Consider the following 17,376-nt stretch of genomic DNA (forward strand, 5'->3'; position numbering starts at 1 on the left):
TTATAGTCCTGAGACACACCTATTAATTTTAGTTTAGCTGACCAATGGCTCAAAAATTATTGGAATGCAGAGCCTGGAAACCACCAGTAGGTAGCAACATTGTGTAAGTGATGCAGGTCAATCTGTTTAGGAAACAAGGCTATAAAGTTACCAGTTATACAGTACCCAGTTATAGATAAGCAAGATTAGATATGATTGTAAACAGGCTCCCTTTTGTAGCCTTAACATTCAGTTGTTGTAAAAAGGAAACACAAAAATCAAATGAAAGCAACTTCATACAACATCAACATGAAAAGCTAAAATTACCTAGGGAGGAAACAGAAATTGGTTATTTTAAGGAACTGAATCACTAGTATTAAGAATTCTCTTTTCATGCCAACACATTACTTTTCTAGTCAAATACAAACAACATCAAGTGCTGACTGAAAACCAAATACAGCAGTGTAACAGTGTTTTTTGTTAGGCATTTGTTTTTTCAAAAATTCTGCATCACTAAAAAAAAAAACCAACAAAAAAACAACCCCAAAATCCAATCCTTCTTCCTCATTCATTTACAACATGCTATTGCTCCCTTAAAGATCCACAGGTACGTTCTTTATGTGAGACAAGATCATAATCCCCTGTAATCAAAACTATTTCTCCAGAAAGGTGTTTTATATGGATTAAACAAAATGAGTGCTAACCTCTGCACATATAACCGTACCGTCTACATATGCAATGTTGGAAGATGAAACACTCCAAGTTAAAGATGTCAAACATTTCTCTGCATGGAAGTCTGACAGGTGGATAACAGACAGCATGAGTAGACAATAAATTCTGTGTAAGCCTTGCATGAGCTATGAAAGACTTTACTGAACATTTACATAAGGTCTTAATTTTAAATATTAGATTTTCATTTAAAATCTAAGTTTCATTGAGAACAACTTATATAGCTGTTTTTTTAAGACAAAAAATAAAGCATGCTTGTAATATATGTAAAAATAAAAAACATACTTTAGAAATACACCTGCAGTAATAAAAGTTACACTGTAATTATGAATAAATGGTTTACATGAACGGAAATCCATCCTCTTAACAATGCACCTGCACTAGATAGGATAGGCTGCTGTTTTGAGTGATATTTCAAATGGACGAAACAGAATACTGAGTTATATGCTTTAAAACTTTTTTTATAATGCTGATGACATTTTTTTATGATGCTGGATGACACTTTACATAGCACACATCTAAGCAGTACTCTCTCCAGAATAAAAATAAATACAATTTCTTTCAGGGCTACAGATTTTTCTTGAAAATTATCCAGATCTCTAGTATAATTAAGTTAATCATATTCATAATACTTTTGTGCTGTTATGGTCTCTGTCACTGCAGTATTTCATTCATAGTTTCCAAAGTCAGATTAAAAAAAAAGTTCATGAGCCATATGGTCTCTGTCACTGCAGTATTTCATTCATAGTTTCCAAAGTCAGATTAAAAAAAAAGTTCATGAGCCATAAAAAAGAAATTCACGTTCTTAGTGACGCACGAGCCTTGTCAAGTATTTCCTTTCTGATCTTTGGATAGTTTGGATGTGCTTCAAGGACCTGCCAAAAGACAAAACAACTCAAAAAAGCTCTGTCTCTAAAAGGAAAGAATACTTGGTTATCCCCCTCATCACTGAGCTTACACATTCTAAAACTAAAATAACAACATGACAAGTTTGTCTTAAGAACGCATAAATATTTAACTGTGGCTAGAGGCTACCATGTATGGAGGTCAAGAATAGCTTTATCAGACACCTTGCTTCCCCTTCATCCTGCCCTGTTGCCTTGGTGCTAAAGACACAGGGGTCAAGGGCTAAAGCCTCTGTGTGGCTTGAAATGCCTGCATTCAGAAGAGTGACCTCTGGAGACATTTCCAAGGTTTTAAGTACACTTTCTCTACAATGATTAACTGCTCTTATGTCTTCACTCCTCAGGGTCTTTCTTACTATACTCGACCCACTTCATCTTCTTGACCTTCAATTCCTTCCCTCTCCCTTATCCTTCTATTCAGTTTTTCTCTCTAGTTGTCTTTATTCCTCCAACAAAAGGGCAAATATAATTAATTTAATTATTAATACTAATAATTATTAATTCATAATGTTCACTCTGCTTCTGTGATGGTAGCCCTTCCTCTTATTCTGCACCTGCTCTATTTATGTTTGGACCATATAAACATAATACTGGCAGTTACTGTCTAACAGTGTCTTCTGATATTAACGTTTGATTAACTTCTTCAGCAATACTTCTGCATGGATTTATCAGTTGCAACCACAGAGCCAAAAGAAGGTGCTGCCATTTGAATATGCTTTCACATATGATAGCCAGTCACTTTATCTCTTATTTACCTGGTGGCCAGGGAGCTCAGGATAAAGCAGATTATGTAGAGGATATTTAATTTAATCAAAATTATTAAATAGGGCATCTTTCTGACATCAAGCTGTATATTTTTGAAATCTAAACTCAACAAAAACTGAATCATTATGTAAAAGAACATTGCTACAGTAGACAGTATTAAGTACATATACAAATTCTACCTTATGACAAACATCGATTGCATCAACATATCTCTTTCCTTTCAGGTAATTGAAAGCCAGCTTGTATCCTGTAAGTAGAAGGGGAAAAAAGGTGACAATTTCAGTTCCTGTATCGAATAATGAAAATATCACATTCAAATTAATTTTGGTCACTGCATGTTTCTAAAGTTAATATGTTTGTTTTCTAGTATTCTCTCATCCAAGCCTGTAGAGATCAAAATTTCTGCTGAAAGTCACTTCAAGTAGTAAACAAAAGTCCTTACACACTGATAGCTATGTTTGAATCAGAAGGAGACATTATTCTGGAGAGCATGTGCTACTACAGAGAATACATAATGGTTGCTCTCTTTCAATTACTATGCTACCCCACAGAGTTGCTCACTGTGACCTACAATACACTATCCCTCTGTAAGGGCAATTCCATTATTAAAGGACAAAAGAAAAAAAAAATCAGGATAGCAATAACAAACTCTGAAATCAAAATGTTATTCTGTTCCACTGTCACCAGACCTCTGATAAAAAAAGTCACATGGTATAGTTAAGTCGCATAGCAACATGCCAGGCTGATACTTTCAACATAAGAGGTATACCTCAAGTATATCAGCCTTGACAGAGACCAGGACTGAGGAAAAAAGGTTATAAGCATGCAATTTCCAAAATTTGGTATTTTAAATTTCATAAATGAACATATCCTCATTAGCAACATGAGCCAACAACGTGCCCTTGTGGCCAAGAAGGCCAATGGTATCCTGGGGTGCATTAGACAGACTGTGGCCAGCAGATCAAGAGAGGTTATCCTTCCCCTCTACTCTACTCTAGTGAGACCACATTTGGAGTACCATGTCCAGTTTTGGGCCCCCCAGTTTAAGAAGGACATGAAACTGCTTGAGAAAGTCCAGCAGAGAGCTACCAAGATGATCAGGGGACTGGAGTATCTCCCTTATGACGAAAGGCTGAGAGACTTGGGTTTGTTCAGCCTGGAGAAGAGAAGACTGAGGGAGGATTTCATCAATATCTATAAATATCTAAAGGGTGGGTGTCAGGACAATGGGACTAGGCTCTTTTCAGTAGTGCCCAATGACAGGACAAGGGGCAACGGGCACAAATTGGAACAGAGGAGGTTCCAGCTAAACCTGAGAAAAAACTTCTTTCCTGTGAGGGTGCCAGAGCAGTGGCACAGGCTGCCCAGGGAGGCTGTGGAGTCTCCTTCCCTGGAGACATTCAAAACCGGTCTGTGCACCTTCCTGTGTCCCTGCTCAAGCAGGAGGGTTGGACAAGATGATCTCCAGAGGTCCCTTCCAACCCCTACCATTCTGTGAGTCTGTGAAATGAGTACAAGGGTTCTGATAGCAGTTTATACAGTTTTACTTGCCAGATGCAGTTTGTGCTGCTTTAACCATTTTAGTCTTAATGCATGACAATTCTCACAATGCTGTATGCAAAACTAGAAAACAATGTGCACACAGTACCTTCAATACCTACCCTCACTTTTGGTATGCAAGATTGTTCCATAGTTTAATTTCATTAAGGCATTCTCCTGTCTAGACACTAAGTGATTTTTTAATTTGTTAAATTCCTACCCTCTAGAGTTTACAAAATAGTGAAAGAAGAGTCTTGATCTATGTTCTCTACAAACTCAAGAAATCACACCTTTTTACTATTAAAACTTCTTCTTTCTAATACATTTTATTTGATCAACAACTGGAATATCTTAGCCAAGACATTCATGGGTCAAGTCTACAGGAGCAGGAACAACTAATAAAATTACTGCATCCAAACTCAGGTATCTGGAGATTTTCCCATATAACCTAAGTCAGATTGCCATCAGTCATTTTTATTTCTGTTTGTCATCTGAGTCTTCCTTCTGCTTTGACCCTCCTAATTTTTTGACTCACAGTACATAGGGTAACATCTAGTTTTGGCAATCCATCCATGCATGTGCATTTTTATATCTTTAACTGTGTTTTATACAAAAGATGGAACTAATCCACAAAAACTTTAGTGTCATTAACAGAACACTACTTAATCTACAGATCATATCAGATAAAATAATGAACCAAACTATTGCAGTATCCAGTCATTACAGTTAAGAAACAAAATGTATGGCAGTTCATACGCATAACAGCTACAATCTTGTTCAAAAAACACTCTTTTTTTCAGTTGATGCCAAAGGCTCTCTCTCCCTAACACTAAAAGAACCTAGGACACAAAAAAAGACCACAGATTAAAGACTGCAAGAATTCTGTAGTTTTGAGGGGCCATAAGCATAGCCCAGAACCTGGAACAGCATTTGTATGAACCACGAGCCTTGGAACCTAGAGACAGTATCTAGGGGTTCTCTAAAAAAGGGCATTTTATTTTATGCGTCCATTTCAGAAAGGGTTTCCTACATTAAAATAGTCTAAAAATGTAACAGTTTAGTGTAGACTTCAATTAAACATCCGAACTGGGACTTGAATAGTATCCCAAGTTTTCAGTTAAACATGTGTTTTAAACCAGATACATTTAAAGACATTTAAATATTTTTTTAAAATCCTTACTCATGTACATAAAACCTTATCCATATAAATAATTTGTCTGATTATCAAAATGACATAATTAAAATCAATGATCTGCCACCATCAGATATATATTGGGTATTATAAAAGGTTCTCTACTATAGACAGTACATACTGCATTACTATAAATACATTATTAAAAATTAATGCTGCACTCAAAGAAAGTTGTTCACAAGGAACAAACTAAAACTGGTTTCAGACCAAACCTTGTACTAAAACAGTAAGCAGGAACTTCTGAAGTACCATAAAGCTGCTACCTCTTGCCACGGGGGCTTTCCAAGTGACTGTTAAGTACACCTTTAAACATCTGTGGTTTTTATGTAAGGAAAACCAGTGATACTCTGTCTCTATGGAAAATTAAAAGCAGTCTTTCCAGTAAAGGGTAGCTGTTTCATTCCTACTGTAGTGCCTGAAGTCATACATATAGGTTATATATACATGCCTATTGTTGGATTCGCTTGGTTTCCGTATTTCCAGGCCATCTCATAATTTATTGCTGCATCCTTATAAGCTTGTTCTTTTTCCATTATGTATCCCATATATTCATAAGCCTTGCAGCATGACTGCAAAATATAAATATTAATTCAAGATGTTATTTAGGTAAGCTTACATATAATAATACTGATAGATTAATTGCTTAAACACTTCAAATCTGTACAACTGGAAAACGTAAGTGATACTTGTACTAACTTTGATTACAAGATAGTTTTGATTTAAAACATCTGTAATACAAATCAGTTATATGGAATTCTGCATATAAGTGACTTCCTAAGCTATTCCAAGTCAAGTATAGAGTTCATCACATAGGACACTGCAACTACTCCTTCAAAAACATTTAGAGCCTCCAGGAACCGTGTTGAGACCTCTTTCAGTTAATAACCCTACAGCAGCCACATTTGAAGTCCTGCTGGAAAGTGTGGTATCTTTCACAAATATTGCTTGTTTCACTTCTCCTTGAAAAGGTATTTTCATAGCCTTATTTTTGGAAACTGTTTTGTGTTATAATTTTCCACTTAAAGCTAAAGACAGACACAAATATCTTTAAGAAAACACCAACCATTAAATATTTCATTTTGTATAACTCCAAGTGGCAAGCTACAAGCGTCTGAAAAACATGTTCCAAAAAATATTGAGCACTAGATGAAAATACTAGCTTTGCTCATGTTTCACATACATATAAATCAATTTAACTCTGTAATAGAAGTTGTTATAAAAGATACAGTTATGTAAGAAATGTAAGATTTCTGTATGAATTAAGCAGAACCTCCCCACTCTACCCCCTGAAAACAGGCAAAAACTAACTACCATACTGCCTTACTGTGATCAGCTTATATTATCATGCTGTCAATAGGTCAAATGTTTTCAAAGGAAAAATGAAGCTTTACTGAAAATGTGCACCTTGTTTACAAAGGCAGAGCAAAGAAATGCTGATACATAAATTACATTCCATCTTTAATGTCACTATTTCCAATTAGGCTTCCAAAATCTTCCAATAGAAAAGCTTTCAAATCACAGCATACTGGGATAAGCAGTATGGGAATGCCTAGAAGTTGAGGATAAACATTTACTTCCCCTCTCATTTATGATAAAAAGTTCAAAAATCAAGAAGAGTAATCAGTAAGAAACCCCAATTTCATAGAAACAATCTGCTCACTGGGACTTTACTAACCAAACTCGTATTACAACATACTAGGCTTTTACGAAGTTTTCACTCAACATATTTACTGAAATTATATATACAGATCCACATCATTCAATTCTGACTGATAAAAACTATCCTAATTTATCACAATAATATGTTTTGTCAACCTAATCTTCCAAATAGGAGGATACCATGCAAAATATTGTCTTGTGAATTAACAAGATATTTTAAGATCTAAAATATTCAACATCTATTTGTACAAGTACAATTCCAGCTTAGCTCCTTTGCATGCAACTTGGAGAAAAGTTAGTATCTTTAATAGGCTGTTTTGTTAAGGAACAGGAGTTATAGACATCCAATTTGCCATCCTTTTTCTTATCAAGCAGAGCTGGGTCTCAAACTTTTTAGAAGAAAACAAAGTACTCAGCAGGCTAATGTAGGCTATGTTTTTAGAGCTGCTTGGGAATTTCTGCAATGAGGTGTCATTTATGGTATATACCTGCTCAATAGGCCATCTATTTCAAGATATGTCTTACTTTGGGAGATGACTCATGTTTATACTCCAGTGATATGGATTTTACAACTTCCCTTGGCCATCTGGACAAGTGTGTAACTCACCTTAAGGTAGAATTTTTTCTGAACTAATTCAAACTCATTTTCTGTAGAAAATGAAATTGAGTACATCCTATTTTAAGCGGAATGTCTGCAGTAGATAATACCATTACACCAAGAATTATTGTAGCTGCCTCTTAATTTTATATTTAGAAATAAAAAGAGTCCACGTTCAAGAAAAGTCTACCTCTCAAGGATGTTGCATAAGTGTGACTGAATAATGAACCTTACCTTCTACACTGATGAATTCAGAAAAAGAAATATACAGCAGTCCTTTTCTAAACCAGATATGTGCACTACAAACAGTATCCTGAACCTGCAGCACAATGTCTATGGAAGACTAGCCTACTGGATGTGCCTCATGTGAAGGAAAGTGAAGCATACAGATGGAAAAATGTGATCAGCAAACAGGGACAAGAGGAAAAATACGCACAAGAGCCAAGATCTGTGCCTAACCATAGTCAAAGCAGAGTATTGAGCAGTTTGCCCGCTCAGAAAACCTGAGGTAAAAACATGAGAGCTTGTCCCCAGACAATCTACCAGACAGTATCTTCATAGCAGAGGATTAACATCAGCATTAAAAAAGAAAATCCTGTATAGTAGCAGGCTTATGAACATAAATGTTTAAAAACATGTTTTAAGATACGAAGGTAACATCTCTTAATAAATGCAGCAAGTCTCCAAAATTTATACGGCTACATCTTCATCAGGTTTGGGAGACTCAGTAAAATGCATCTCTGACATTCCATAAACACCTTAAGCTTCTAGTGTCACCACATCTAAAACTTGCATAACTTATTCTACAATATGAATAAAAATTACTAAGCAGCATTCACAGGTTTGTTTACTACCCTCCAGTGAAAGTTTCTGGTTTCCTGGCTTATTAAGGAGAAGCAGACCAAAACAAGTAAAACATCAGGCAATCGGAAATACATTTCAAAATCATGTTTTAGAGGAAAAATAAACATTTAGACAAATTAAAATGGAAGGTTACTAAGGTTATTTTTAACATGCAGCCACTCACCCTGTTATGACGAAGGCATCTTTTCAATAATTCACCTGCCATGTCATATTTTGCAGATTGAATATATATATCTGCAAGCAGAAGCCAACTCTTTTCAAACTCCTCTGCATCAATGGGATTCCAGCTCATTTTTGAAATCCGTTTTAACTGATTTCTGGCTCGTGGAGTCTGTTTCAAGATCATGTAGGCTGTGGCCATCCCCAAAAGTGCTGGTATATGATCTTTCTGGAGTAAAAAGCGTAGTGACTGCTTAGTGCTTTTTATTTTGCTTTTAACTTTTTAATTTTTTTTTTCTTAATTAAGACTTTCACCAGTTATCTGAAAACTAAACCAAAAGCTAAATCTCAGAAAATAAATATAGAACACCCAATCTTACAAATATGCTTTCCATCTAGTGATATGATAATTTCTGTAAGACTAATCATGACAAACACTATGTTAAACATTTAAGAGGTTGATTATAAGCTTGGGCTCGAAACATTCTTCTTCAGGCTAAGGCAGCGTTGAAAGCACCTGCAGATATTTAATCTCAATAAGACACTTTCTGATACCACTAAGATCTATCCTTTTGATGCACAACTAAATACTTCGGATAGAAACTGAACTCACTTGAAGTTACAATACAAGTGGTATTTTCTACTTTAGAAGTGCCTGTCAAATGTCCTATTATTAGGTAGGTGTACAGCTCCTAAAAATATAAGTCTAAACTGCCTGTATCCAAAAGCTATGTATTACAAACAGGATTCTTAAAAGCCACCATTTCATGCAACAGCCTCAAGCAAGCAGCAAGAAGTGCAAGAGCAACCGTGATTTTTAAAATCCTGCCTTTATTAGCACAGAGTATAGATGAGAATGGGGCTCACATCCCAAAACTGCTTCCTAAATGCAGAGAGTAATTCTATCAGCATCTAACTTAAAAGCTTCTTTCTCCCTCTCAGTGTTCCTGGCTCACTATTGGCATTCAGCCTCTATGCCTCTTTGTACGGTTGTGCTGTAAATATGCTTGCCACGGTGAGTTAAAAATATGCCCCCACCAAAAGCCCCTCTTCCACATAATGATCAGCTCATCCCCCCTCTCCTTCAATAGTCACGACTAGGAGGGATCAATAACCTCAGGCACTTTAACCTTCTGTCCTGTTACAGTCTTTCAAAATGGAGCTCAGGAGGGGTGACTACTTCTGCCTATATTAGCCAAGGCAAGAGCACTTACCCAGAAGTTACCCAAAGAGGGAATTGACTCAGTTCTCTTGGATAGAAGAGATTAAAACTTTATATTTTACGCAACCCTGCAGAGAAGTCTAAAAAGACTGGAGCATTCTTCCTGCTGGAGCTGTGTCACCATGTGAAAAAATTCAATATTCACAGGACCTCAGATCAATTCTGAGCAGGACTGGGAAGCCAGTACTGGAGGCAGAGGCACACCTTGTGGTTCTCAGAACTGCCTTACACACAAGATAAGCATGAGTATACTCGGCTCAGTCAAGGAGCAGTGTAGCATATAGTCAATGGGAAGTAGTAACTTAAGTATTTCTTGGCATTCTGATGGACTAAATGCATCTACACATGCTTAAATAAAATCTGTTGAAAGGTGCTGGTAACAAGATTATCTGTTATTAGTCCTAAGCTACTGACTAAAAGTAGCTATAAAATAATGAAGATTTCCATCATAAGGATGAATTTTAAGCAGATGCAGATCTTGTCCTGGAATCTAAATTCTGTCAATTTGCCGTTAAGTACATGAAGGAAGCTTATATTTAATCGTTTTTTTCTTACAGAATGAGATACAGTATAGACTTATATCATCAGATACTTGCTAGCAAGACTGGGAATTAAAAAACAAACCCAGCAACTCAAACCAAATAGTCTATTCACATTTCAGTAACTGGCAATATTAGCATATAGTTGAGTTATACATTTGCAATCCAACTCAAAACTCTTAAAAGATGTTGTTATTTCAGCATGGGTTTTTTTCAAATTTTATATAATGTTCTTTAACGGGGGAAAAAGCCAAACCCAAAACAATCCTTAGAACTAATAGCACTAACACATGCCACTATTTCTGAATGTAAACTGCAAGACAAGTTAAAAAAAAAATAGTGTGAAAGAAGACTGAGGAAGTGAGACAGGTTACTAACCTCAGCCACTACTATTTCAGTGAAAGTGTTCAGTGCTTGTTCCACACTTGATTTTTGTTTGGTTGCCATGAGACAATAGTTTTCCATGATCCGCAGTTGAATGTGACCCTGAATGGTCTGAGGCTTAAGCTCCTTCAGAAGATTTTCTGCTGTTCTTACAGCCAACTGCACAGATTCCTGCTTCTCTGTTGAATTACTGTTACCAGGAAGAAAGTGTTTGTAAAAGCTTATTTTTTTTAACATACACCAAGTGAATTATGAGTTAGTACGGATTCCATGCTGAAGACATGCCATTTTGTACATGACAGTAATGTTATCGAGGCATTCTACATTGATTCTCTTCTGTAACAACAGCAGTTCCAACCTAACAAGCTGTTTTTAACACTGCAACTGACCAATATTCCAGATAAAGTCTTCTACATTTGCTGCTTGGAACTGACTCATACAGTCTAGGATGGCCTCTCACAACATAGTAAATAGAATATTCAAAGCATTAGATGAGCTTAAACTTCTGGCAATACAAATTAAGGCACATTATTAGGGGCAGCAGAGGAAGGGGATGACAGAAGAACCCAAGCAATATTTATTTCATTCACTTACCCTATGTCAGCGTCCAGATTTTCAAAGACTTCACCACCCACAGTTTCATTATCTGGGTTCAAACAAATTTCAATCATGTTGTAGACTGCATTCTGTCCCCAGTCACTGTCCTTTCGAGCTTTATTAAAATGCCGGAGTGCATCATTTGGTTCGCCTGTATACCTAGGCAGATAGTTAAAATATTTAAAGCTGGGCAAGTAAAATTTGCTGCCCCAAATCCCACTCAAATCCCAAGAAGAAACCTAAACATTTAAAACACATGACACACTTGCACACACTGATAATGCAAGGTTTGAACAGCATGCATACTACTGCAAGAAACTTGTTTTTGCAGACTAAAAACAGTCTGATAAATTCTACAGTTCGAAAATAAGTAATATTATATTATTGAACCAGCAAGAATATACCTTTTAACAAGCAAGAAATATGAAACATGTATTTGAGACAGAAAAAATAGCTTAATTTTAAAGAGAAATCCACTTGAAAGCATTTCGGAAGAGAAAAGGAGACTTTTCCTGAAGTCCTAGCACCTTAAGTAATTAGGAAAAGTAGTGCTATATTACCTATCACACTAAGTAGCACCTTTATATGGCAATAGAGGACAAGAAATTTAAATATGTACTACATAATCAAATAAACATTATCCTATTATATTTGCAAGTACCAAAGATACAGTCCTTTGCAGTAGTGAAAGCCGGGTTCAAGCTTTGCTCTGGAAGAATGTTTTTCAGCCATTAAAAGAAATCTTGGGACTTCTTCTAGCTTCCCAGCTCTTCTTAATAGATCAATTAATCTTGAGAGGGTTGCATAGTTATCTAAATATACAAATAATTAGGATATTGTAATTTTAGTTATTTGCTGTACAAATAACTTAAAAAAATAAATAGCCTACCTTGTTTTTTCACATACAAAAATTATACATGGTGTAATACCTAAGGCATATTACATAGCAACCACAGATATGAATGAAGATGTCAAGTGATGCTTGCAATACTTCTAAAAACAAAAACACCCCTATATAAAGATAAGTATAGTTGAACCCACTTCCAAAAGCATTCAAACAGAAACATTTGCTGCACTCTCACAACTTCTTTCACAAAATCCACTAGAAAGCTTTACATTCATTATAGCATTATTTTAATAGATTTTAGTAGTTTTCTCTCTGGACATAATTTCCAAATTGCTAAAAGAAACTTATTCCTCTCTGAGACAAGTTTCCTTTATTAATCTTGAAATAAAATGCTAGCTTTCTGTTCATGCACTTGATAACTTAAAACACAAGAGAAAGTGCTTTAGAGTTACAAGTAAATAAAACCTTAGCTATATTCAGCTTGGGGTAAACAATGCACATTAGATTGTAAACTAAACTGCAAAATTTTAACTATGAGAAATTATTTTCACAACTTCCTGTACAATAACCTTATGTTTTTATATACAGTAGTGGTCTTTGTTTTTAGTATCCATTACACTATAAATAGCCCACTTTTTAACCATACAAACTGTTTTTAGGTATTTATCCCTCTTTCTTATTAGAGCTACATATCAGAAAGAATTAAGAATATCACTGCTGAATATTCACCTGGCTTGCGTTCTAGGAGCTGCTGGAAATGAAAGACAGCTTGTTCATAATCTTGCTTCCTGAACATGAGATCAGCCATCATCTACAAAATAGACCAATTTAGAGAAAACAAAATGAAATATTATAAACTGTGTTTATAATTAACTCTAGTTCTTTGACGTGTGAAACTGAAACCATAGCTTTAAAATGCAGCAAGAACTGCACAAGAATTAACCTGGTTGGATTTTTCATTACTCTCTGAAAAATAAACACTCTATATATACAGACACAGGATAATATGAGCAGGTACAGGTTCATATCTCGTTTTGTCACTTAAAGTAGAAATTAAAAGAGAATAAACCACTTTGATGTACCTTTCAAATATGTTTGGTTTTACTTGTATAGCTTTACTACTAATTTTATTTCCCATAAATGCAGATTAAGCACATAGGAAAACAAAGTTAGTTCAAAGTTAGGGAAAAATAAAGATGATAGCCCACTTCAGCAGTGGAAGTAAAACAAGTTATTTCATTCCAGTTTCTATCCACTGAGAGGTAGCTAATAAAATAGTAGATTTAATAACATATATTAAGAGTGCTATTAACCCTGCCCTTGCGCTATACTAGGAAAAATTCCAGATGCTTGACTGCTGTGAGAAAATAACTTATTCTCATCTTAAAATCATATTGCTGCTAATGTGTTAAAGCAAAAGTTGCTCAGTCTATTGAGCTGTCTTTTAAGCCAAGCATACAAATCCTGTACAGGGAATCTGTAGCTGTGATTAAAAATGGTTAGGTAGGTATATGATTAACTGTGATTGCTTGATGATGTAAGACCACCTTAAGTACACAGCTCTTTTCTTCTGGAAGATTTTTTAGACACTTGCTTTAATATTACTGTGCTGGAAAAATAACTTCTCCCTAGTCATCTGTTAACAGAACATGCATTAAGCCATGCTTTAGTCAATCTTACAACTAGTGTTTTTCCTCTACTAGTACTTTTAAAGACTCATTTCTCCACTGAGATGAAACAAAGGCTATGACTGTTAGCAATGTGATATTGAATCATTATCCAGCATGAAGCAACAAATATTTCGTTGCAATAGATTTTTTTCATGTGCTTTTTGAAATCAGAAGCTGTAGGCTTTCTTAAAAGTAGTATTTTATGGATCCATCACATTGCACACACAAACCTCAAAAAACTTCTGATACAGAATTAGTATAATAGCACATACCATTGTTGCTGCTTCATTATCTTGGTCATTCTTCAGTAGTAAGGAACACTGATGCTGACAGGCATCAGTATCATCTTGAGCGAGATACAAACGTGCAAGTTCCAACATTGCCTGTAGATTAAAGTATTTAACTATATGCAATTCAAAGATTAAAGAAAGCTGGTTCAGTTCTATGAGTATTAACCTGAGATTTTAGAGCCTCAGGAAAAAAATTATTTCTCTCCTAAAGACAGCGCTTTCTGTGTTGTTTCCTATAGGCTCTTGGTCAAGTAATTTAATTCATTTTCATTCCCTCACCTTTAAAACAGAGGGATATTCTGGAGGTATATCGAAAACAGCCGCTCACACAGTACTGCCCTGAAAACTACAGTATTTTGGTAAGAGTAATTTTCTTGGAAAAAAAAAACCAAACACAAATAGTTTTAACTTCAGTGACAGAAGCAAATACCTCATTAACATTTACCAATTAGTTTTGGAGTAAAAGCAATTCCAGCAGAAACAGTTTTCTTATTGGCATTTACAAACCTACCACATTAAGACTGTGTGTGTATCCATTTCTGAGAAGCAATTGCAGAACAAGTATTAACAAACTGAAATGTACACAACCACGTATCCTTAAGGCTGAAGTTCCACCATAAACTATTCTGAATAAAATGCCACAGAAGAGTTTATAAACACAAGAGTTACTACAGATTTAATCAAGTTCCCATTGAAACAAACAGGAGTTAAACCAATCACAAAGTAAAATTCACAGTATACAAACAGTAAGCAATATCACTCCTGGTTAATTTTAAACAATGTTTTGATTTTGTTTTTTAAAAAGAGGCATTTATAGTTACATTGCAGTTGCTTCTCTGGTTACACTTGTGAAATGCACTTCTGAATCAAAATAGCGTTTTGACCATTGTCTGCAGGATATGAAGGCTACTTGCATAATATTTAAACTTTTCTTCCTACTTCCTGTTATTTACGTATTCAAATATATATTATGTAATTCTGAAACAGAAAGGCAGGTGGTTACCTATGAAGATAACATGCATGTATGAATTTTAATTATGAAAGCTTTCTTCAAGCCACTATTCTTATGTGCATAACACAGTGGAAGACTGAAAAAGCAGTCTGCTAGTCAAGAAAGACTTCCCACCTCGGGCATGTCAGAGAAGAGTGCCAGTTAAACTGGACTTCTATACTGGATTCTAGTAACTGGAAGTTACTAGAATTTTCAACCCTAGCCCAAAAAATAATGATACTGTGAAATGATGTGCCTGATGCAGCCTGTAATCCACTTCAAGTCTGTGTCTGGAAACCGCATTGCCTCTTATCTGGTCAGAGAAATGAGGTAGGGTGTTACCTACCAGATTTAACTATGTAAAAATGAAACAAAACAACACAACCTGAAACCCTTATGACATGGACTGCCATCTCTTCATATTTAGCTAAATAATTTGTTTAATGCAACATTTGAAATCTATTTTGGGTTACTTTGGCTAGAATATAAGTGGTTTTTGTTCTGATGAAACAAAGTACAGATAGCTTCAAAGCAACTTCCAATACTTCCATATATAATTTTAAGGAAAGTAACCTCTGTGAGGACATCAAGAAATAGGCAGGTATTTAACAGCTCAAATTTATATTCTGTAACCTAAAAAAATTCAATTCCAACCTTTTACTAGCAATGTTTTTAAAAATGAAGGGAAGAAAACAAGTTCAAATCTACAGAAGCTGTAGAAACTGAGATGCTCATTTATATTAGTTGTGGGTAACCAGAAGTATTTTGCTTTCAGTGCTCTAAGCAGGGAACAAGTTCTTAATCAGAAATTCAGTCTTAGATTTTCCAAGATGCCTGTGTTGCTAGCGAAGTATGATTAAAGCAAAACTCTCCACTAAGTGCATCTAATGGAGATACTCAGTACAAATGTCAGTGCACAGCATATCTTGTAACAACGGGAATCTCTCAATAGTACGATTTTAGCAAGACTCAAAGGGAAATGCCATGCTGGTATTTCAGTACTGGTGTGAAAGACAAAAAAGATTAAGGCTTTGATACTGAATTACTGGGATGGCTTACCACAAAAGCCACAACTATACCTGTACTACAACAGGCAGTCTCCTCACTCGTAATGATTGAGTAGGGAAGTCACCCTCCTTTGAAAATTTTAAGGATGTTTTTATTCCTCTCCCAATTTGTTTTTCTTCTCTTTCATCGTTCTTACAGATGCCTTGAGGAAAGCCTGTCTCAAAGATGCTGAAGTTGTAGCATTAGGAAGGGCCTAGATTCTTGTAACCGCAACACACAAGTTCAAGTATTAAAACCAGGTGAGATGCTGATAGTTTAGCAGGTGGTGAATCTTACAGCTATGCAATAGGCAGCAGTAAAATAAGAAGCCTTCACATACAACTAAATATAGAACATAATTATGCTAGAAAATTATGGAAATTTGACAAAAATTAAATTTATTTTTAAACTAAAAAATCCCCAAACCCCCCCCAAAAAACAAAAAACACTCTAAAGTTGATCTTTTTGGTGCTCATTATAAATTTCTTAGCCTTTTGTGTCTCCCACTCTTATCTCTAAAGTGCAGGGGTGTGAAAAGAGAAGGAGGAAGACAGGGATAAAAATAAGCTCAAAATTTATCAACAGGCAGACTTGTGGAAAAGAGACAGCGCAGGGAAGAGAGATGCAGTGCAATAATCACTGCTCAACATCATCAACATTCTGTGACTAAAACCAGAACCCTATCACGCCCAGGTAAGTCTAAAAGTGCTAAAACAGACACAGAAGAGACAGAAATTGTCTGAACCAACCAAAAATCAGTTTGCAATTTTATTCTACCTGACACGCAACAAGGAAGATTAAAACAATCTCCATTACTACCATGCCACTTTACATGTCCTCAGCTGGTACATCAAGACAGGCTCACTATATGATCTAATGGACAATGCAGAGTACATGCAGACAACCACTTGAATCATGAGTTTGTGTAAAAGACAGAAATCGCCAGTACACTATTCTGTTATGATAAGCAATGAATGGGAGAAAGTTCAAGGCTCTATGTGTATCATAAAGTAGAAATAATTACAAGCATACTTCTACAGTGTGGATAATTAGAAAAATGTATTGCTAGATACAAAAACTGAACGGAAAAACAAATGCAAAATAGTCAGAAGGAGAACTGACCTTGTTATCGGTTTCACAGTGAACAAGAGCTTCTTTGTAAAATTTAATTGCTTTTTCATAGTTACGCTGGGCTGTAGAATGTTTTGCAATCTCAGCACAAATTTCAGCTGCTAACTGTTTCTGTGCAGGAACTGCATCCAGCTGTTCTATTTGAATCCGTTTAAGCACTCTGGCTTGTAATTCCCGAGCCTAGTGTGGGGAAAGGAGTGAACAGTGAAAAACATTCAGAGGAATGAATTTTATATTTTCTACTTTAAAATAATGTAATTAAATTTTTA

At 35.5% G+C, this 17,376-nt stretch overlaps 1 protein-coding gene across 2 annotated transcripts in view; it reads right to left on the reverse strand.

The window, feature by feature from the left end:
* Positions 1 to 832: 832 nt before the first annotated feature.
* Positions 833 to 17,376, reverse strand: part of TTC21B (tetratricopeptide repeat domain 21B) — a 42,059-nt gene continuing 25,515 nt past the window's right edge. The window contains exons 20-30 of one of the 2 annotated variants that reach the window (XM_064451499.1): positions 17,099 to 17,287; positions 13,921 to 14,031; positions 12,708 to 12,789; positions 11,793 to 11,943; positions 11,129 to 11,290; positions 10,529 to 10,724; positions 8,394 to 8,618; positions 5,558 to 5,678; positions 2,558 to 2,625; positions 1,483 to 1,583; positions 833 to 1,410 (exon numbers count right to left, since the gene is read on the reverse strand). In XM_064451499.1, coding sequence (XP_064307569.1) covers positions 1,506 to 1,583; positions 2,558 to 2,625; positions 5,558 to 5,678; positions 8,394 to 8,618; positions 10,529 to 10,724; positions 11,129 to 11,290; positions 11,793 to 11,943; positions 12,708 to 12,789; positions 13,921 to 14,031; positions 17,099 to 17,287 — 1,383 coding nt within the window. In that variant the 3' untranslated portion in view covers positions 833 to 1,410; positions 1,483 to 1,505. The other variant, XM_064451500.1, reaches the window with a different exon arrangement.

The sequence above is a fragment of the Phalacrocorax carbo genome, chromosome 5, assembly GCF_963921805.1.
Source record: "Phalacrocorax carbo chromosome 5, bPhaCar2.1, whole genome shotgun sequence".
Classification (NCBI taxonomy): Eukaryota; Metazoa; Chordata; class Aves; order Suliformes; family Phalacrocoracidae; genus Phalacrocorax; species Phalacrocorax carbo.